We start from the raw sequence: 24,305 nt of genomic DNA, 5'->3' as shown, positions 1-24,305 counted from the left end.
TTCAGTTCATTCAGGACTTCCGAACATTTCTGTTGGGTCAGGTGCATCCCGTTCTACAACCCCAAATCAGGAAACGTTGGGACAGTATGGAAAATGAAAATAAAAAAATGAAAAAACGCAGTGATTCTTTAAAAGAACTTTGACTTTTATGTCATTGCAGACAGTCTGAGCCCAAGATATTTCATGTTTTGTCTGCTCAACTTCATTTAATTTGTTAATAAACAACCTCTCTGGCATTTCAGGCCTGCAACAGTTGGGACAGGATGCAAATTATGGGCATTAATGAGGTCAAATAATGACGGTGACACATTCAACACTTTGTGATGTCGCCATTCCTTCTCACAATACTTCAAAGATGTTTTGGCATGGAGGACACTAAGTGATGAAGCGTTTCAGGTGTCATTTTGTCCCATTTGTCGTGCCAACATGTCTTAAGGTGTGCAACAGTATGGAGTCATTGTCACCATCGTCACATTTTCCGTTTCAGAATTCTCCATACTTTCTCTGTTGGACTTGAGGTAGGCCAGTCCAGTAACGGAACCATTCTTCATCGGAGGCCATGCCTTTGTCACATGTTCTCAATGTAGTTTTTGCATTGTCTTGTTGAAAAATAAATGGGCATCCCTGGAAAAGATGTCATCTTGAAGGCTCATATGAGGCTTTAAAATCTCGGTGTGCTTTTCTGCATTAATGCTGCCATCTCAGAAGTATACTGTAAATGGCCTTTACTGAAGGCAAGTGACATAACCCCAGACCACGACAGACCGTGCAGACTTTTGGACTTGTCACTGTTGACAGTCTGGATGTTCTGGAGCACACAGTGTCCATTTCTTCCCAGACAGATGTGACTCCTCTGAGCACAATCCACGTGTGTTTCCACTGTGTGGTGGTCTATTCCAGTTGCCTCCGAGCCCCGAGAAGTTGACGCCGCATCAAGATGTGGTTTCTTTTTTTGCACAGTCAAGTTTGAAGTGGCATTTGTGATTTGTGAATTGTGGTGCTTGACAAAGGTTTTTGTTACAGTCATCTGGCCTCAGCCATGTGGTGCTATCAGCTGTTGATGAGTGACGCTTCTTGACACAGTGCCTGCCGTCTGAGGGGTCTGAGATCACGGGTGGTCAGTTTAGGCTTGCACCTTTGCCCATCACTCACTGAAATTCGTGCAGATTCCTTGAGTCGTTTCATGATGCACTATAGCGGAAGAAATCTGCAAATCCCTCCCAATCTTTCTTTGAGGACCACTGTTTAGAAACATTTCAATCATCTTCTCACACATTTGTGGACAAACTGGAGCCCCTCTGCCCACCTTTGATCCTCAAAGACTCAGCCTTTCGTGGATATCAAATCATGATGACAATCATCTGTTTGAAGTCACATCATTAGTTCATTATTTGACCTCATTACTGGCCCAAATTTGCACCCCCCCACACCCCCATCCCAAATATTTTTGTAATGTGTTACAGGCCTGAAATAATGAAGAAATGAATGAAAATTAACAAATGAAAAGCTGAGCAGACAAAATATGAAATATCTTGGGCTCAGACTGCCTGAAATGACATACGTAAAAGTCAAAGTCCATTTACTGTAAGAATCAAGAATTAAAACTTTTGTTATTTGCATTTTACATACCATAGCAGCTTTTTCTTGATTTGGGGTTGCAGTATATTCATGAGTTGGATGGCACCACTGCCCATACAGGACGCCTTCAGGGAGTTGGGATGGACAACGGACAAGCTGGAGTGGACAACTGCCTGGACTGGAATAGTTGGGGTGGACCACTACCTGGACTGGAGGAGTTGAGGTGGACCACTACCTGGACTCTAGGAGTTGGTGTGGACCACAGTCTGGACTGGAGGAATTGGAGTAGACCACTGCCTTGACTGGAGAAGTGAGGGTGGACCACTACCTGGACTGGAGGAGTTTGGGTGGACCACTGCCTATACTTGTGAAGTTGTGGTGTACCACTGCCTTAGACTGGAGGAGTTGGAGTAGACCACTGCCTCAGACTGGAGAAGTGGACCACTACCTGGATTGGATAAGTCTGGGTGGACCACTACCTGGACTGGAGGAGTTGGGGTGGACCACAGTTTGGACTGGAAGAGTTGGAGTAAACCACTGCCTCGGACTGGAAAAGTGTGGGTGGACCACTACCTGGACTAAAGGAGTTGGGTTGGACGACTGCCTTGGACTGGAGGAGTTGGGGTGGACCACTGCCTATACTTGTGAAGTTGGGGTGGACCACTACTTGGCCTGGAGGAGTTGGGGTGGACTACTGCCTGGGCTAGAGGAGTTGGGGTGGACGATAGTCTGGACTGGAGGAGTTGGGTTGGACCACTGCCTGGGCTAGAGGAGTTGGGGTGGACTATAGTCTGGACTGGAGGAGTTGGAGTAGACCACTGCCTTGGACTGGAGAAGTGGGGGTGGACCATAGCCTTGACTGGAGAAGTTGGGGTGGACCACTACCTGGACTGGAGGAGTTGGGGTGGGCCACTGCCTTGGACTAGAGAAGTGGAGGTGGACCACTGCCTTGGACTGGAGGAGTTGGGGTGGAACACTGCCGGTACTTGTGAATTTGGGGTGGAGCACTACCTGGACTAAAGGAGTTGGGGTTGACCACTGACTTGGACTGGAGAAGTTAGGGTGAACCACTGCCGTGGTCTGGAGAAGTTGGAGTAGACCACTGTCTTGAACAGGAGGAGTTGGGGTAGACCACTGCCGGTACTTGTGAATTTGGGGTGGAGCACTACCTGGACTAAAGCAGTTGGGTTGGACCACTGCCTGAGATGATGCGTAGCTCGATTTTTCTATTTGTATGATTGTTTTAACACCGTTCCTAAAAAAAAAAAAAAGCCTCGGCTAAACTGCCAGCAGCTCCAGCGCTGTTGCTATGGATGGTGTGAGCGGTGGCCTCTCATACGGCACACATTGTCACAGTCTGAATTGAAGCAGAAAGCTAATGGTGGTCACATTATGTAAAATGTGTGCATTTGCCTCATGCTTAATTGATACGAGTCGTGATCATGCACTCCATGTATTGTATTCTCTGTATGGGAGCCGTCTGTCATTGTGATTCAGAAAGAGATAGCAGCGCCGAGGAAAGAAGATACGAGACGGGTTTAGTGTAAAGGCTTACATACTGAGAGGCAACATGGCAGCCCTGCTGTTAGCGCTGTCCTGTTCAAATCCTGTGCCTAACGATTGCATGTTCTCCCCATGTCTGTACGGCGTTCTCAGCTCTCCAGATATGAGCACGTCAGACTAACTTGGAATCCTCAAATATCCCTTGGCACTGAGTGTGGGTGTGTGTGTATGTCAGACAGTCATCCCATTCAAGGTTGGTTCCTGTCTTGCCCCCTGGTTCTGCAGACTTTGTTATGTACCCATTTACTGTGCCCTCCCATCCTAGTGGCCAGCATATTAAAATTTGAGCCAAAGGTGTCTGTTTCAATCCTTACTGCTGACATGGAATGAATTGCTTCACCTGCCATGGCTCACAAAGTAGAAATACTGAATTTGTTATATTATAGAGTGCCATGCAACGATGTTCATAATGAACAGTGCTTTCTGAAATTAAAAGGCTGCCAGCTCAATCCTAGTCACTTCCTCACTACGTGACCCTGACTAAATCTACCACGCCATGGGTAGCATTGTGATACAGTGTGCAATGCAACTGTTGTGATCCAACCATCCAAAAACAGTAAAACAAGGGTGCAGGCAGTTCAACATTAAACATTAAATGCCAGACCAGACATCTTTACAGACTTCTCCCTAGTCAGCCTAGCCCCCAACTCATATGGTAGGCTTCTGGCCTGCACAGGCTTCAAGGAAAGTCTACAAATTGGCAATGGAATTGTTGTGATCCTACCACCCAAAAACAGTAAGAAAAGGGGTGCAGGCCTCAATTCAAACATTAAATGCCAGACGTACCCTCTTTACAGGCTTCACCCTAAGCAGCCTAGCCCCCAACTCATATAGTAGGCTTCTGACCTGCATGGGCTTCAAAAAAAGTCTACAAGTTGGTAATGGAACTGTTGAGATCATGCCAACCAAAAACAGTAAGAAAAGGGGTGCAGGCCTTAATTCAGATATTAAATGCCAGAGAACCCATCTTTACAGGCTTCTCTCTAGTCAGCCTAGCCCCCAACTCATACGGTAGGCTTCCGGCCTGCACAGGCTTCAAGGAAAGTCTACAAATTAGTAATGGAATTGTTGTGATCCTACCACCCAAAAACAGTAAGAAAAGGGGTGCAGGCCTCAATTCAAACATTAAATGCCAGACTTAACCTCTTTGCAGGCGTCTCCCTAGTCAGCCTAGCCCCCAACTCATATAGTAGGCTTCTGGCCTGCACAGGCTTTAAGGAAAGTCTACAAATTGGTAATGGAATTGTTGTGATCCTACCACCCAAAAACAGTAAAAAAAAAAGGGGTGCAGGCCTCAATTCAATAATACAACTGTTGTGATACTGCGGCCTGGTGGCACAGTGGCATAGTGGTAGCGCTGCTACCTCTCAGTAAGGAGAGGAGAGTTCACATCCAGGAACCTCCCTGTGTGGAGTTTTCATGTTCTCTCCATGTCCGTGTGGGTTTCTCCATGTGCTTTGCTTTCCTCCCACAGTCCAAAGACACGCTAGTTCAGTTGATTAGCAATGCTAAATTGGCCCTGATATGTGTGTGTATGTGTGTGTTCACCCTGCAATGGACTGGCGCCCTGTCCATAGATGGTTCTTGCCTTGCTCCCAATGCTTTCTGTGATAGACTCCAGCTCCCTCATGACCGAGCTCAGGATAAAGTAGGATTGAATGATGCTGCCACACGAACACACCAGAAAGGTGCACAGACCTCAAAACCAACAATTAAATGATAGATCTGCCCTCTTTGTAGGCCTCATCCTAGGCAGCCTATCCCCCCAACCCAAAATGACAGACTTCTGGCCTGCATGGGCCCAAAAAAGTGCCAGCTAAGGCTTTTCTATACCAAAAGGTTGAAAAAAATGTCTACAATAAGGAATATTGGAAAACCTCTAGTCAAAAAGAAAACAAAAGACCGAAAGGATTTTTGAAGAATTTGAAATTAAATAGGACAGAAAAAAGGCAAAACAAAGAAACTGGGTGCAAACCAATCCTAAACTAGTAAATCAATAACAATGCCATAAAAGCAAAAGAAGAAGTCAAAAGCCATGAAATTTAACTATTAAATTCATAAACCAAAACAGAGGAATCTAAAGAAAGCAACGCCAAAGTGGCAACTCCATCAGCAGCTTTGTCTTTTATGCAGACGGTGTGACCGCCAGGGGGCGCTCAACTCCCCAAACACCCAGCACAACAGACACTGGGCACAAGTGCAGCAGCACACATTTCCAAGAGGGAAACGCTCTTCAATCATCCCCACCACTGTAGTATGCACAGTTAAATAAGCACACAGCATGTCTCCATCTCTCTCTCTCCTTCCGCCTCCACTCTTCCTGGCAAGCTTCATCCTCTTCCTCCCGACTCTAGCTCCCGGAGTAGTGGTAGTTGGCTCCTTTTATAGGACACCTGAAAGTACTTCCAGGATGTCCTGTGATAATCTTTCGGCAGCACTTCCGGGTGTGGTGACAGCAGCCATTACCTTTGCGCCCCCTGGCCACAAACTATTATTAGTGCACTTCGTCAACCCCTGACATGGCATTTCACTCTTAGGTAAGCTCAACGACCGCCTCCTATCCACACGTGTGTGATGCAGAGCTACGCTGATGATTCGCAGCTGCCCCTGTCATTCCCATCAAAGGACCTCAGTTATCACCTTGAATTCCTGAAGGTCTCCCTGACATTGAAACCTGGATGAAGGAGTACCATCTCCAGCTCAACCTGGCAGAGACGGGCCTATCTTGGTATCGATTCAACCTCCCGTTTCTGTTCAGCTCGGCTTATTGTGATATCATCTACTGCTGTATTTGTCTCCGTACTTGGACCGTTCCTATTGTATTATCGTGTTGTATTGAGGATTACTTGTGTCCTGTTCTGTTCGTTGTGTTGTATTTCCCCCTTTTTTTCTGACTGCACTCCCAACCTACCTGGAAAGGGGGTCTCTCTCTCTCTCCAAATTGCCTTTCCTGAGGTTTCTTCACAAAGTTTTTTTTTGGGAGTTTTTCCCTGTCTTCTTAGAGAGTCGAGGCTGTGGTGGGGCTGTCGAAAGGCACGGCCTATTAAAGCCCATTGTGGCACTCCTTGTGTGATTTTGAGCTATACAAAAATAAATTGTATTGTATTGTATTTGTATGGTCTTGTGGCTCACGCCCACCAAGTCGGTACGCAGCCTTTAGATAGATAGATAGATAGATAGATATGGTGGTGATCAGTGACCAGCTGTCCTTCAGGTACCATGTAGTTAGGGTCTCTTGGGAGATTCGCTCTGTACAAGAATCTCAAGATCACAACGTGTCTAACAGAGTACGCAGTGCAACTCCTGCTTCACGTTTCAGTCTTGTCACATCTCCACTGGCAGGACTATTGACATGTGTCCCTAAGCCACTTCAGATGATTCAAAATGCAGTGGCACAGCTGGTGCCCAGGAGGGTACATGTAACTCCTCTCTTCAGGTCACTGCATTGGCTCCTTAGCTGAACGTATTAACTTCAAATCCTTGACGCTTCCCTACAGTGTAGTCCACACATACAGTATGGTGGCACATGGGAGGTCCTTCTTGACCACTGTAAGAGATAGCCTCGGCATACACAGACACGGACTCCAGATGTCTTCAAAAACATGCACCCTTTATTTTGTGACACACACAACAACACGCGGTGCCCAAATCACCACGCTATACTCAGTCCTTAGTCCTTCACTTCAGGCCACCTCCACTCCTCCTCGTAAGCGCCGTCCTCTTCCACCCGACTCTGGCTCCTTGAGTGGGGGCTGCAGGCTCCTCTTATAGCCCACCCGGAAGTGCTTCAGGTGGTAATTAGCCTAATTAGGCTGCCCTTCCGGGTGTGGTTGCATCACAGCCCAAACGGGCTCATTAAGTCGTTCCGCTCCCCCTGGCAGTGGCCACGGAGTCCAAAAGGCATGAGCTCCGGTGTTCCACGATTGTGCGCCCAAGGGGGCTGCTCTCTTGCGCCCAGGGAAAGATAGTGCCCCTCTCCCAGTCTGTCCTTCTTCCAGGCATCCCGGTGGGGCAAAATCCCTGGTCGTCTGCCACACCACTCAAGTTCATACAGAAATGCATTATGGGAAACAGACCGCCATAATTGTTCATAGTCCATCCCCATGTCAATGTCCTTAGGGGCACCCTGCCCACATTAGCCTTTCTATTTCTGTAGGTGCCCCTCTCCCAGTCCGTCCTTCTTCCAGGCATCCCGGTGGGGCAAGATCCCTGGTCGTCTGCCACCCCACTCAGTTCATACAGAAATGCATTATGGGAAACAGACCGCCATAATTGTTCATAGCCCATCCCCATGTCAATGTCCTTAGGGGCACCCTGCCCACATGAGCCTTTCTATTTCTGTAGGTGCCCTTCTCCCAGTCTGTCCTTCTTCCAGGCATCCCGGTGGGGCAAGATCCCTGGTCATCTGCACACCACTCAAGTTCATACAGAAATGCATTATGGGAAACAGACCGCCATAATTGTTCATAGCCCATCCCCATGTCAATGTCCTTAGGGGCACCCTGCCCACATGAGCCTTTCTATTTCTTTAGATGGCACTCTGCTGGACTGGCACCTTCTCTAGGACTCTCGTGCCCAGTGCTGCCAGACCCTGGCGTAGATTAACTGGGCCTGAGACTGGCTGACTGACTGACTGACTCTTTCTTTCTGTTTCTTTGCAGTTTAAGAATCCACAGTCATTTTCGGTTGGACATTTGAGACCTAAAGCTTCACAATGGCCACCAAAGTCCTCCAGTCGTCAGGGGGAATGCAAATGACCTCCTCCACCTCCACCACCACCACCATCACCACCACCAAACTGAAGAAAGTCTCACAATCCAGCAAGGTGGTGGAAGGTAAGCAGCTGGGATTTGCCCCCATTTTCTTTCTTTTTCTTTAAACTTTGACTCTTTACTCTGTGCGGCCAGTTTTGTGCTTCTTTTGGATTTTCTGTCAGTTACACATACAGAACAGCAGCTCTCCGTTCTGGATACCCCCAAGTGAATGGAAACACGTGCAAAATGAGTTTTTAATAATCATGAAAATACACTTCTGGGTTTTGGGGTTCAGCTGTAGCTCCCTGAGCAGCTGTGCTCCGCCAGTCAAAGTGAGGGTCAGACATCAGGAGCCTGGAGCTAGAAACGGATGGGGGGCTCACGTCTTAAATGAGCCCAACAATGTTGTCTGTAGCCCACGTTTCACTTCTTTCACAATGATGTGCAAACTACAATGGAATGTCACCCTTCACAGCAGGGCCATCTGTTGGTTTGGTCCCATTTCACCCTTGACAGTAGCGTCATCCTCTGGTTATGTCCCATTTCATTCTTGACACCAGCGTCATCTGTTATTTTTGTTCCCTTTTACTGCCGGCAGCAGTGCTGTCCCATTTCATTCTAAACAGGAGTGCCATCTTCTGGTTGTGTCCAGTACTACCCTTTACAGCAGCACCATCTGCTGGTTTTGTCCCATTTAACCCTTGACAGTAGTGCCACCTGCTGGCTTTATTCTATGGCAGCAGTGTCATCTACTAGTTTTATCCCATTTCACCCTTGGCAGCAGCACCATCTGTGGGTCATATACAATTTCAGCCCTTGACAGAAGTGTCATCTGCTGGTCTTGTCCCATTTGACCCTTGATACCTGAGCCATCTGCTAGTTTTGTTTCATTTAACCCTTGACAGCAGTGCCATCTGCTGGCTTTATTCTATTTTATCCTTGGCATCTACTAGTTTGTCCCCTTTAACACGTGACAACAGTGCCACCTCATGGCATTATTCTATTTTACTCTTGATAGCAGCACCATCTGTGAGTTATGTACAAGTTTTACCCTTGACACACAATCCATTTTACCCTTGGCACAATACCAGCTGCTGGTTTTGTCCCTTTCAAAACTTGACAGTAGTGCCATCTACTGGTCATAACCCATTTTTACATTGACAAGCAACTTCATCTTCTGGTTTTATTCCATTTAACCTTGACAGCAGGGCCGTCTGTTGGTTTGATCCCATTTTACCCTTGACAGTAGTGCCATCCTCTGGTTATGTCCCATTTTATTCTTGACACCAGCATCATCTGTTATTTTTGTTCCCTTTTACTGCCAGTAGCAGTACTGTCTGTTGGTTTTGTCCAATTTTATTCTTAACAGGAGTGCCATCTTCTGGTTGTGTCCAGTATTACCCTTTATAGCAAACTCATCTGCTGGTTGTGTCCCATTTAACCCTTGCCAGCAGTGCCAACTGCTAGCTTTATTCTATTTTACCCTTGATGGCAGCACCATCTGTGAGTTATGTGCAAGTTTTACCCTTGACATACAATCTATTTTACCCTTAGCGCAATAGCATCTGCTGGTTTTGTCCCTTTCAACACTTGACAGCAGTGCCATCTACTGGTCATAAACCATTTTACATTGACAGCAGCTTCAACTTCTGGTTTTTGTCCCATTTAACCTTGACAATAGTGCCATCTGCAGGTTATATCCTATTTTTACCCTTGACAGTAGCGCCATCTACTGGTCATATACAATTGGTACCCTTCATCCTATGGTTTTGTTCCATTTAACCTTGACAGCAGTGGCATCTGCTGGTTTTGGTCCTTTTAATACTTGATGGCAGTGCCATCTACTGGTCATATCCCAGTTTACCATTAAGAGCAGCTTGTTTTTTACTAATTAGTCACAACAACAGTGTCAGATGTTGGTTTTGTTCCATTTTACCCTTGGCAGAAATTCTGTCTGGTGGTTTTGCCCAATTTAACCCTCAAAAGCAGTGCCACCTGCTGGTTATATCCTATTTTTAACATTGATGGTATCACCATCTACTGGTTAGATGCAATTGTTACCCTTCACAGAAGCTTCATCATATGGTTTTGTCCCATTTAACCTTGACAATAGTGCCATCTGCAGGGTATGTACAATTTTTACCCATTACAGCCGCACCATCTGTGGGTTATATACAATTTTTACTTTTGACAGAAGAGTCATCTGCTGGTCATATACAATTTTTACCCTGGACAGGATCTTCATCCTATAGTTTTGTCCCATTTAACTTTGACAGCTGTGCCATCTCTCTTTTTTATACTTTGACAAGAGCACCATCAGTTGATTTTGTCCCATGTTAGTATTGGCAGTGGTGCCAGCTGCTGATTTTATTCCACTATAATCTTCACAACAGCGCCATCTGTTGGTTTTGCCCATTTTACCCATGATGGCAGTTAGTGTCACCTGCTGGTTTTATAACTTCACTGAGTACACGCCCAGAGAGCCAAACTTAAAGTTATAATATACACCTTTTTACAAAATACATATTATATACACATAGAAAATTACAGATTAGGCTAAACAAACTATAAAAGAGAGCAAGATGATTAACATAAGTGGATCCTAACAATAGACTTCTGTTAATATTATTGTTGGTATCTGAACTGGGAAAAAAACAAACTATTGGTATCCATTTTCCCTTTGACAGCAGCGCCATCTGCTGGCTTTTCTCCATTAGCTCACAAATGCCACCACATTTTATGAAAAGTTTAACTTTTGCAGCAGTGCCATCTGCTGGCTTAATCTGTCATGACACTGTTTTTTTATTGATTAAACCCCGTTGTATTTCATATCTGACATGAAAAATATTAATCTAAACACATTTAGATGTTACTTGTTTTTGCCATTCCCATTCCACAAAGAGAAATTTGGGTTTTACTGAATATAAAGCTTTAAAAAGTGTTTTTCTACACACTAACATAAGCCACATTGAGAAGCTCTTCACCATACACCAAACAGGTTTTGTTCTTCCTCTTAACCCGACTGGGCCCCCTTTTTTTACAGAACCTGACAGTACTTCCGATGCTGGGATGTTGCACTTCAGGGTCAGGCAGAAGTACCACAAAATAGAAATCGCTAATCCCAGCAGGGCTGCCCCTCTGGACTACAGTTCCCATCATGCTTTACAAATGTGTGTATAGGTACCCTGGCCCAGGAAGGCTGCCATGCAGCCTACAATCCTGGCAGGCTGTTCTCCCCCTGTCCCTCCATCTTAGTGACTTCCCAGCCAAATAAGAAATCTTCATAGCAAGCCCACTCGGACACCAGCATGCCCACTTCTGTTTTCATATTGGCATCTCCTGCCAACCTCCTGACTAAGGTAGGAGGGAACAACAGCAACATTTATCTCTATAACACATATTCATATAACAATATACAAAATGTCAAAGAGAAATTTGCAAGAAAAGGTAAAGCAAATAAGATTAGGTCCATCCATCCATCCATTATCCAACCTGTTATATCCTAACTACAGGGTCACGGGGGTCTGCTGGAGTCAATCCCAGCCAATACAGGGCACAAGGGAGGAAAAAAACCCTGGGCATTGCGCCAGCCCACCACAGCCGATGACAATACATGAATCAATAATCAGTTTCACTAATTGATCAATTAATCCATGTTAATTAAGAAATGAAATTTTCTTATAAAGAATAGTTCAAGATTTCACCAGTAGATGGCACTAGTAACAGATAGAAATATTAAACAAAGTGTTAAAATATCGATTACAAAATTATACTAAAACAAACCCAAGACTAAAAAGTTGAAAATAATATCCATCCATCCATCCATCCATTATCCAACCCGCTATATCCTAACTACAAGGTCACGGGGGTCTGCTTAAGCCAATCCCAGCCAACACAGGGCGCAAGGCAGGAAACAAACCCCAGGCAGGGCGCCAGCCCACCGCAGGGCACACACACCCACACACCAAGCACACACTAGGGACATTTTAGGATTGCCAATGCACCTAACCTGCATGTCTTTGGACTGTGGGAAGAAACCCACGCAGACACGGGGAGAACATGCAAACTCCATGCAGGGAGGATACCAGGAAGCGAAACAGATTAGGTAATAATATTAAAGAATAAGTAACAAAGAAAGAAGAAAAAAAAACAAAAATATCTAAACAATCTTAAAAACAGATAAATATCAAATGGAAGAGAGGGCAAGGAGGACAGAAATGATATAGAAAAAAAAATCTGCAGGGGTACCAAGGCCAAAAAGACCCCCCAGACCCCCCTGGGCATTCTACCTAACATAAATGTTCCTAAGTCACATAATTGGATTTGATGAGGTTGATCTTGTGGATAGCTGAGACCCCCCGCCTTCATTCCATCATCTCAGGGGTCTGGTTGGTGCTTTGATCAGTTGGTGGTGGTGCAGTTACAGAAGAACCAGAAAAGACAGCAGAGAATAGCAGGGATTGGTAAAGATTGCAGACCCCTGAAGAATATGATAATTCTATACCCATACAGCCTATTACGAGTAAAACTAAAACGTAGCTACAGAAAAAGACGAATTAAAATGCCCTGCCATTCTACCCGTCTACTCACTACCGCCACCTTCTGGCCAGGTAAGGAACTAGGAGCCATCCTGGGAGCGATGCCAGCCCATGCCTGCCGTCCATTCTTCTATTGAGAGTGGTACATGATACAAATGTATGTTCTATTTGGTGTGTTACATAATACATAACTATTTTTTATTTTTACAAAAAGTTGAAACATTTATGGAAAAAAAGAAGGAACGCTTGTAAACCAGCTGTGAGAAGATATGAATTTTTCCGTAGTTGGTTTAAATGGAACAGTTTGAATGAAAACCCCCTAAAATGTTGCTGTGTACGCTTATATCTCCGCAGAGAAAACCGAGCAGCGCAAATCATCCATGACAATGGAGTCCTTCCACCTGGTCACCAAGTCATTTGAGATCCCACCTGGAGAATGCGTCCCCATGTTTGACGAGAAGCCCAAGGCCGTCACCGTACCTGAAGGTGAGTCTGCATTTCAGAGGTCAAGGTGCCCACAGCACAGCGACTTTGGCACTTGCATAGACAAGGAACACAGCGCCACACATAAACTCAGATGAAGAGCATAGCATGGAGTAACCTGACAGCCCTAAGGGCAACTTTAACAAGTCATGGATGGGTGACTCCAAAAAAAAAGAATTCTTTAAAATCGAAAGCCACTTCAGTTGTGAGAAGAAGCACTGAGAAGGTCTGCAAACACAAGAAATGAAAACATCAGAATGAGAGTCAGAGGTTAGGATTGTGTATTTATTTCATTTGTTTTTGAAAACAGGAAAGGTGCTATATAACTAAAATGTATTTATTATGACATATGCAGTGCCGCCCCTAGCCAAACTGGGGCTTCTTCTTGGAATCACAAGACAAAAACATGTAATCCAATTGGCTGTCCATCGAAGCTCCTGAATCGTGGTGGTCCACTAAACCCAAAAACACACATACATATTGATCATCTGATCACGGGCCCCATGCACAATGCGCGATCTGCATATAGGAAGGGGCGGCTTGGTCCGTACGTTTGTGGATTTAATTTAACCAGTAAGGGGGCGCTTATGTGGATCGCTGTGCCCCAGGGCAGTGACAGGGACACCGTGCTGTAAAAATGGTGCCATTCTTCGGACTAATAACCAAAGTCCTGACTCAAAGTGGCCATAAAAGATCCCTGGGCATCCTTCATAAGGAGTAGGGGGTATCCCGATGTCCAGCTAAAGTGTTCACCATGGCCTGGTCATTCTGACCCCCCAGCCCACCCCACCTAATACTTCAGGTGTGGAGAGAGAACTGGTGCAAAAATGGCTGCCGTCGCTTCATCCAGGTGGATGTTACACTTTAGTGGTGGTCCCCACTCACTACATAAAGCACTTGAGTAGCGAGAAAGGTGCTACTTAAATCTAAAGATTATTATTATTATTTTCATTTTTTATGGAGAATTAAATTTTTGATAATTATTTTTGTTTTCCCCATTATTTTAGATAGATAGACTATAGATTTTGACTATGAAAATGTTCAAAATTATTGGAATCATACAGAAAACAAATTTATAGCACAGACCAGTGGACACATTTAGATAGATAGATAGATAGATAGATAGATAGATAGATAGATAGATAGATAGATAGATAGATAGATAGATAGATAGATAGATAGATAGATAGATAGATAGATAGATAGATAGATAGATACTTTATTAATCCCAAGGGGAAATTCACATACTCCAGCAGCAGCATACTGATAAAGAACAATATTAAATTAAAGAGTGATAACAATGCAGGTATACAGACAGACAATAACTTTGTATAATGTTAACCGTGTGGCGGAGGAGCGATCTCCTCAGACTGTCAGTGGAGCAGGACGGTGACAGCAGTCTGTCGCTGAAGCTGCTCCTCTGTCTGGAGATGATCCTGTTCAGTGGATGCTGTGGATTCTCCATGATTGACAGGAGTCTGCTCAGCGCCCATCGCTCTTCCACAGATGTCAAACTGTCCAGCTCCATGCCTACAATAGAGCTTGCCTTCTTTACCAGTTTGTCCAGGCGTGAGGCGTCCTTCTTCTTTATGCTGCCTCCCCAGCACACCACTGCGTAGAAGAGGGCGCTCACCACAACCGTCTGATAGAACATCTACAGCATCTTATTGCAGATATTGAAGGACGCCAGCCTTCTAAGGAAGTATAGTCGGCTCTGTCCTTTCTTACACAGAGCATCAGTATTGGCAGTTCAGTCCAATTTATCATCCAGCTGCACTCCCAGGTATTTACAGGTCTGCACCCTCTGCACACAGTCACCTCTGATGATCACGGGGTCCATGAGGGGCCTGGGCCTCCTAAAAGCCACCACCAGCTCCTTGGTTTTGCTGGTGTTCAGATGTAGGTGGTTTGAGTCACACCATTTAACAAAGTCCTTGATTAGGTCCCTATACTCCTCCTCCTGCCCACTCCTGATGCAGCCCACGATAGCAGTGTCGTCAGCGAACTTTTGCACGTGGCAGGACTCCGAGTTGTATTGGCAGTCCGATGTATATAGGCTGAACAGGACCGGAGAAAGTACACTCCCCTGCGGCGCTCCTGTGTTGCTGACCACAATGTCAGATGTGCAGTTCCCGAGACGCACATACTGAGGTCTGTTTGTAAGATAGTCCACGATCCATGCCACTAGGTATGAATCTACTCCCATCTCTGTCAGCTTTTCCCTAAGGAGCAGAGGTTAGATTGTGTTGAAGATGCTAGAGAAGTCCAGAAACATAATTCTTACAGCACCACTGCCTCTGTCCAAGTGGGAGAGTAATTTAATTACGTTACTGGTGTTTACACAATGATGTCTAGTCCAGTGTGTCTCAAAGCATTTTGGACAGAGGACCTCTTTGTCAAAATCAAAGTTATTGGGTACCAACAATGGCCGACAACCACTCAGCACTTTAAATTTTGTGTTACACTTGTCACATTTATTTTCCCCAGTGGCTTGTCATGTTATAAAATTTTGTGAAAAACCCAATTACAAAGAAGAAGCGTTGGCCCACAGACTCCAATCGTGAGTTAGCAGACCTAAACAGCACTGTTTATTGGATACCACCTCCTTAAGTTTAAGTGGCCCTTGTAAGTTCCTCCTGCTGATAGACCTTTGGGAAGGTGTGTGACGATGCATGTCCACTCCAGGCTCCCTCTTTACATTTGGGAGCCTCTCGAACCCAACACCATCGATAGTTATGACCGAATGAGCTGACTGATGGGGTCAAATCACACATGGAGAAGGGAATGGTGTGAAAAGTGTTACATGCTTTTATTTAAAAAATCAAAACAGAACCAAAAACAGTGTCCACAGTGCAGTGCTCAAACATGTCCATAAATAAATCTCTCTATTGTAATAAAAAAATCCCACAATGAGACGAGACTTTTTGGAAGATTTTTTCAAGTCCCGCCCTCCTCTCAATCATATTCAGCCACGCCCACAGTACTCTCACCTCTCATTTGTGTGAATGCCTTTGACAGACACACTTCCTTTTCTCTCAGCTCTTATAAATTTTAACGTTTTCCTCACTTTAAGTTCCTAATTAAAGAATGCGTATAATCTTATTGAAGAATATCATCGCAAAGGGTTATCAACAAAAAAAATGAGTAGATGGGCAAACTTAGCACTGCGAAACGATGAAGTCAAATGGATGAATGGCAAAAATGTCAATCGGTTACATGGCAAATTGGTTAAATGCGTATCAATAGACTCTGCTGAAACAGTTGGTGGTGATGGTGCGGAAGATGAAAACATCAACTTACAATATCATGAAGAAGTTGAAAAAGGAAGACTGTAAGGTTGAGTTTAGGGAGGAGGTGAGACAGGCACTGGGTGGCAGTGAAGACAGCTGGGAAACTACAGCAGAAGTAGTAAGGGTGACAGCAAGAAGGGTGCTTGGCATGACATCTGGACAGAGGAAGGAGGAAAAGGAAACCTGGTGGTGGAATGAGGAAATACAGGAGAGTATACAGAGGAAGAGGATGGCAAAGAAGAAGTGGGATAGTCAGAGAGATGCAGAAAGTAGACAAGAGTACAAGGAGATAAGGCGCAAGGTGAAGAGAGAGGTGGCGAAGGCTAAAGAAAAGGCATATGATGAGTTGTATGAGAGGTTGGATACTAAGGATGGAGAAAAGGACCAGTGGGCTACACAGAGGGGGTGAGCTGGGAAAGATGTGCAGCAGGTTAGGGTGATAAAGAATGAAGATGGAAACGTGTTGAGCAGATGGAAAGAGTACTTTGAGAAGCTGATGAATGAACAGAATGTGAGAGAGAAGAGGTTGGATGATGTGGAATATAGTGAATCAGGAAGTGCAACGGATTAGCAAGGAGGAAGTAAGGACAGCTATGAAGAGGATGAAAAATGGAAAAGCCGTTGGTCCAGATGACATACTGTACCTATGGAAGCATGGAGGTGTTTAAGAGAGATGGCAGTGGAGTTTTTAACCAGATTGTTTAATGGAATCTTGGATGCCTGAGGAGTGGAGAAGAAGTGTACTGGTGCCAATATTTAAGAATAAGGGGGATGTGCAGGACTGCAGTAAGTAAAGGGAAATAAAATTGATGAGCCACAGCATGATGTTATGGGAAAGAGAAGTGGAAGCTAGGTTAAGAAGTGAGGTGATGAGGTAGTGAGCAGCAGTTTGGTTTCATGCCAAGAAAGAGCACCACAGATGCAATGCTTGCTCTGAGGATGTTGATGGAGAAGTTTAGAGAAGGCCAGAAGGAGTTGCATTGCATCTTTGTGGACCTGGAGAAAGCGCATGATAGGGTGTCTCGAGAGGAGCTGTGGTATTGTATGAGGAAGTTGTACAGAGAAGTACGTAAGAGTTGTACAGGATATGTATGAGGGAAGTGTGACAGTGGTGAGGTCTACGGTAGGAGTGACAGAGGTGGGATTACATCAGGGATCGGCTCTGAGCCCTTTCTTATTTGCAATGATGATGGACAGGTTGACAGACGAGATTAGACAGGAGTCCCTGTGGACTATGATGTTTGCTAAAGACATTGTGATCTGTAGTGATAATAGGGAGCAGGTTGAGGAGACCCTGGAGAGGGATGGAGTTATAGTCTAGAGAGGAGAGGAATGAAGGTCAGTAGGAACACCAAGACAGAATACATGAGTGTGAATGAGAGGGAGGTCAGTGGAATGGTGAGGATGAGGGGAGTAGAGTTGGCGAAGGTGGATGAGTTTAAATACTCTGGATCAACAGTACAGAGTAATGAGGATTGTGGAAGAGAAGTGAAAAAGAGAGTGCAGGCAGGGTGGAATGGTGGAGAAGAGTGTCAGGAGTGATTTGTGACAGACGGGTATCAGCAAAAGTGAAAGGGAAGGTCTACAGGTTGATAGTGAGACCAGCTATGTTATATGGGCTGGAGACGGTGGCACTGACCAGAAAGCAGGAGACAGAGCTGGAGGTGACAGAGTTAAAGATGCTAAGATCTGCATTGAGTGTGACGAGTATGGACAGGATTAGAAATGAGGACATTAGAGGGTCAGCTCAGGTTGGGAGACAAAAGTCAGAGAGGCGAGATTGCGTTAGTTTGGACATGTACAGAGGAGAGATGCTGGGTATATTGGGAGAAGGATGTTAAGGATAGAGCTGCCAGAGAAGAGGAAAAGAGGAAGGCCTAAGAGAAGGTTTATGGATGTGGTGATAGAGGATGTGCAGGTGAGGGTGTAACAGAACAAGATGCAGAGGATAGAAAGATATGGAAGATGATGATCCGCTGTGGCAACCCCTAACGGGGGCAGCCAAAAGAAGAAGAAGATTAAAACGTTTACAGTTTCCCTTTAGAATAGCTTTTGCAACGACACTTAACAAATCTCAGAGCCAAACATTCAAAAAAGTCGTTTTATTTAATGGAGAGAAAGTAATGAAATTCACTCACGGGCAGTTATACGTTGCATTGTCACGATGAAAGTCCAAATACAGAATCAAAAATCAATGCGATACTAACGAAAATTTAATTCAAAAAATAGTTTTTACTGACGTTTTACAGTAAAAGTGTAAGTTTAAAATGTATTTGCGTATTAATTTCAAAGCCAAAGACAACAAAATCGTATTATCAAAGAATAACCCTACCGCAACATGAAATATAATTTACTTTTAAATTATTTATTTTATTAAATTTATTTTATTTATTTATTTATTTTATTTAAATTTATTAATTTTATTATTTATTCATTTTTAAAATTATTTTACTCTTTTTTAATATGGTTAATTGCTCGCTGTAATGTAAAATAGTTCTATTATGCACATGTAACAATTCCCATGAAAATAAAAATCTGTTTAAATTGTACAACCGCAATGCGTGAGCGACAGCACTGCAGCAGAACTGCAAAGAGGCTAGCATGTAGTGTATGCCCGGGGGTTGGTGAGCGAAGCGAGCAGGGGGTAAAGCCCCCTAGTAATCCATAAAAACAAGTGGATACTGGGGAATAAAAACACAATAAATAAATCCATTAAAAGCAGTCACTGGCTTCTTCAGATCCCAGCCCACCTCCTTCTTCGTCTTCCCGGCTCACCCATCACTTGCGCAGCCAGTGGAGACTCAGCAGCCATGACCTTCATTCCCCGGCCCCCATCTTGGCTGCCTCCTCACAGCGCAGCCAGACTATCCAAGGTCAATCCCTGGGGAGGTCATCAGCCATGCTCACCCCACTCCACGCCATTGATCAATGGGGTGAACCAGCCCCTAGAGTGTCACAGGGCCCCTGTTTGTGCTGCTTTTCCCTTCTAGGCAGCCAGATCGTCCTCACCGAGATTGCTCTTCATACTCTTCTTAGCCTCCTTCCATCGTTTTTCTTCATATTTTTCTCCCCTCTCGCACTCACGCTTCTCCTTTAATATGGGGACGTGGCACAGGTGTGGTGATTAGCAGCTCCTAGGATCAATTACTGACACGGACGATTCCTCACCTGTGCATTTAAGTGTGGAAACGCCCGCGCCACATCACACTCGGGAACCGCTCCAGCCACACTACCACGCCCCCTCTTTAAGCCACAAGTGTCGCAATTATTATTTGAAAAGGTGTAGAAAGACAAGGACAAAATATAAAGGTTTGGGGGGATCCTCCCCATGTATTATAACTTTCGTTGCAATGAAATTTCGCTGTTGGTGAAGAAAGATTCACGTATCTTGACTTTGCTGACGATACTGTGATCTTCGCGGAGTCAATGGAGGCTCTGATTGGGGCGCTCGAGAGACTGAGCGAGGAGTCTGAGTGTCTGGGCTTGCGAGTGTCCTGGATAAAAACCAAAGATCAGGCCTTTAATGACCTCTTGGGCACGGCCATCAGCAGTGTGTCTGTCTGCGGAGAGAGTGTCGACCTCGTCGAGAAGTTTACTTACCTTGGCAGTGACATTCATGTCTCTGGTGACTCTTCCTATGAAGTCAGTTTACAGATTGGGAGAGCATGGGGGGTCATGAGGTCACTGGAAAGGGTTGTATGGCACTCCCAATATCTATGCAAAAGGACGAAGGTCCAAGTCTTTAGAGTCCTGTTTGTGAGACATTGACGCTATCCAGTGACCTGAGACGAAGACTGGACTCCTTTGGTACTGTGTCTCTCTGGAAAATCCTTGGGTACCACTGGTTTGACTTTGTGTTACTCATGGAGTCCCGAGTGGCTGGACCAGGCCAAGGGGTCGCCCACATAACACCTGGCTGCACCCTGTGTTGGCTGGGATTTGCTCCAGTAGACCCCGTGACCCTGTAGTTAGGATATAGTGGGTTGGATAATGGATGGATGTATATGGTGATACAAGGATTAGAAAACTGCAGTGCTTGCTTCTGAGGGTGTACTCATGCATGTCAAAATGATTTTCCTTATTTAGTGTTTAATTGGAGTCATGCAGTGCAGGATGACGCTCGACCCTCCTACAGGTTTATTGAGTGTGCAGACCAGTGTTTTGCTGTTAATCATGCTGGACGTATGAGAAGATTTTATGGAGACAAATGATGTTAAATGAGGAATTTGCAGCTTTTCTTTCCAAATGCAATTCACGTTCATCTGTAAGGTGACAATAAAAACCAGTTTGTAACTCAAATGGTATTGAATGAAATGTGAATTGCTCTACCTGACTTGCCGCATCATTGACGTCATGTCTGTTTTTTGTGCTCAGGGAAGTTTAGCGGTCACACTGTTCCCAAATGCTACTGAACCATGTTCAGGCACACATCTTCTAAGTGGGCCAGGGCATGGTATGGTTAGCCCAGCACGGAGCAACCACACCAGTCAAATAAAATAGACTTTGCGGCAGGGACGTGCTGGTCAGGGGGGCAGGTGAGTCAACATGAAAAGTAAAAAAAAACTAATAATGATAACATAGACTGAGGAGATCGTTCCTCCCCCAAACTATGCAACTCTTCAAATCCACCCGGGGGGGGGGGGGGTAAATGTTAACATTTAACATTATACAAAGTTATTGTCTGTTTTTCACCTGCATTATTATCAATCTTTAATTTAATATTATTTATTGTAACAGTATGCTGCTGCTGGATAATGTGAATTTCCCATTGGGATTAATAAAGTATCTATCTATCTATCTATCTATCTTAGTGCATATCTATCTATCTATCTATCTATCTATCTATCTATCTATCTATCTATCTATCTATCTATCTATCTATTTTATAGTGCCTTTCATATCTATCTATCTATTATATAGTGCCTTTCATATCTATCTATCTATCTATCTATCTTATATAGTTCCTTTCCTATCTATCTATCTATCTATCTATTATATAGTGCCTTTCCAGTCTATCTATCTATCGTTCCTCCCGCACACTATGCGACTCTTCAATTCCACCCGGGCGGGTAAACATTAAAATTATACAAAGTTATTGTCTGTCTGTATACCTGCATTGTTATCGGCATTGTTATCACTCTTTAATATAATATTGTTCTTTATCAGTATGCTGCTGCTGGAGTATGTGAATTTCCTCTTGGGGATTAATAAAGTATCTATCTATCTATCTATCTATCTATCTATCTATCTATCTATCTATCTATCTATCTATCTATCTATCTATCTATCTATCTATCTATCTATCTATCTATCTATCTATCTATCTATTTTATAGTGCCTTTCATATCTATCTATTATATAGTGCCTTTCATATCTATCTATCTTTCTATCTATCTATCTGTTATATAGTGCCTTTCATATCTATCTATCTGTTATATAGTGCCTTTCATATCTATCTATCTATCTATCTATCTATCTATCTATCTATCTATCTATCTATCTGTTATATAGTGCCTTTCATATCTATCTATCTATTATATAGTGCCTTTCATATCTATCTATCTTTCTATCTATCTATCTGTTATATAGTGCCTTTCATATCTATCTATCTATCTATCTATCTGTTATATAGTGCCTTTCATATCTATCTATCTATCTATCTATCTATCTATCTATCTATCTATCTATCTATCTATCTATCTATCTATCTGTTATATAGTGCCTTTCATATCTATCTATCTATCTATCTATCTATCTATCTATCTATCTATCTATCTATCTATCTATCTATCTATCTGTTATATAGTGCCTTTCATATCTATCTATCTATCTATCTATCTATCTATCTATCTATCTATCTATCTATCTATCTATCTATCTATCTATCTATCTATCTATCTATCTATCTATCTATCTATCTATCTGTCTGTCTGTCTGTCTGTCTGTCTGTCTATCTATCTATTATATAGTGCCTTTCCAGTCTATCTATCTATCGTTCCTCCCGCACACTATGCGACTCTTCAATTCCACCCGGGCGGGTAAACATTAAAATTATACAAAGTTATTGTCTGTCTGTATACCTACATTGTTATCGGCATTGTTATCACTCTTTAATTTAATATTGTTCTTTATCAGTATGCTGCTGCTGGAGTATGTGAATTTCCTCTTGGGATTAATAAAGTATCTATCTATCTATCTATCTATCTATCTATCTATCTATCTATCTATCTATCTATCTATCTATCTATCTATCTATCTATCTATCTATCTATCTATCTATCTATCTATCTATCTATCTATCTATCTATCTATCTATCTATCTATCTATCTATCTATCTATATGTGTCCACTGTTCTGTGCTATAAATTTGTTTTCTGTATGATTCCAATAATTTTGAACATTTTCATAGTCAAAATCGCTGAATCTACGCATTTCCTGTTACAATACAGTGGAGAAACGTGAGGTGCGGCAGCGACGAGCCTCCCCTCACCTCGGACTGAGCTCCCCCTCACACACGGGTTTGATGCCTGCAATTGGCACGTGCCTGTTGCTGTCTCTCTGTATGTTGCCAATATAATGTTTGCACACGCGTTTATTATACACCCTAACTTTCCACAGTCTGACTAATATCTTTAATGAGTGTGTGACATATTTAGTCTTGCTGATCGGACATAAAACCTCAGTGAAAAGGCACAGGGTGAGGCAGACAGTACCATGTCGCCCAGAAGGGGGCGCATGTGAGCCCAACAGGTACTCGTCGCTGCTGTTCTTCTACGCAGAGGCGTCAATAAGTTAGCAATATCACAAAGTCAAGTGCACTGCAGCGGTCCGTTTATTTTTACTTTTTGTTCCGACTGACTGCCAAAATGGAAGATTAAGATTTTTAAAAACTAAAAGAAAATAAGGAGGACTTTTACAAGAAAGTGACAGAGATTTTCGTGGAGAAGGACAGGCGCATGGACTTCATTTACAAATAAATGTAAGACCATAAACGGTTTTTTAATTTTATAAAAAAATGGGATCAGACTAAAAAAATCCAATATCTAAAAACTTAATTTTTGACCTTAAATAAAATATTCTTTTCTTTTTCTTGTTATCCTTCTGTTGAACAGTCTGTATTAAAGTCGATTAAAGCATCAGAATTAGAATCTTTTAAAAACAACTAAATATTTCAATTAAGGTCAAAATTGAAATCCGTTCTTTTGCGCACCACTCTATACTTTCATTTGTATTGAATGAGTGTGAATTGTGGAATTGCAACGATAAATTTAGAACACATGGAGGGTGAGGAGCAAATGTGCGCTCTCCACACTCTCTCTCCGCTATAAATGTAATGTTCTTTCTCATCCAAATATGCATCTTACCTGTGTGTGTGTGTGTAAAGAATGTTGATGAGATATGAAACATAACCAGTAGTCCGGAGCAGACTGGGTCTCCTTCAACGAGTGAGATAACGAGGTCGACCCACTCGGTCCATGACATTATTCATTGTAATTTTCTTAAAATTTGTGACGAGTGTGCAGCTCGCTACTTGCTATAAGCCTAAACTCTGTCTAAACGGTTGTCAAACTTAATACTGTGCACTGTTGTTTAGACACAGCTTAAAATTTGATGACATGCTTTGAAATAAAATTTAATGAAACATAAAAATTTAGTAACTCGTCTTACACGTTATTAGAGTACATGTCAAATGTCAATGTCATGTCCAATTTCCAGTACCCTAGTAGGCTAGTAACTTACGCAGTTCGTTACTTTTAGCAGCCACATCATCAACAATACTGCTAGTGTCAAGTTTGGCTATACTAAAAGTATAACCTCCATTCAACTTAAAATAATTAAGGTAATGATTCACACTTAATATTTTCAATCGGAACCAATATAATTCTTTTTATCTTATTGAGCCCACAATTTTTAAGTTGAGGCAAATCATTTAGACTGATTGGGTGTGATTCATTTGTTTTATACTTTAAGTTGTTACAAATGGTTTATTGGTCGTAACCTGTTTTTATGCTATTAGAAATATTATGAACATAACACATTCCAATGCTGTACTTTCTACATTTATTTAAAAATCTAGTGCAAATACACAAGCATTTTGA

General features: G+C 43.2%; 1 protein-coding gene across 1 annotated transcript in view; it reads left to right on the top strand.

Moving 5' to 3' along the window:
* Positions 1-7,820: 7,820 nt before the first annotated feature.
* LOC127526760 (immunoglobulin superfamily member 22-like) overlaps positions 7,821-24,305 on the top strand; it is a 95,388-nt gene continuing 78,903 nt past the window's right edge. Inside the window, exons 1-2 of the mRNA XM_051923486.1 lie at positions 7,821-7,976; positions 12,788-12,919. Coding sequence (XP_051779446.1) covers positions 7,856-7,976; positions 12,788-12,919 — 253 coding nt within the window. The 5' untranslated portion in view covers positions 7,821-7,855. The remainder of the gene's footprint in view (positions 7,977-12,787; positions 12,920-24,305) is intronic.

Source organism: Erpetoichthys calabaricus, chromosome 2 (genome assembly GCF_900747795.2).
Source record: "Erpetoichthys calabaricus chromosome 2, fErpCal1.3, whole genome shotgun sequence".
Classification (NCBI taxonomy): domain Eukaryota; kingdom Metazoa; phylum Chordata; class Cladistia; order Polypteriformes; family Polypteridae; genus Erpetoichthys; species Erpetoichthys calabaricus.
This window is presented reverse-complemented; position numbering and strand designations above follow the sequence as displayed.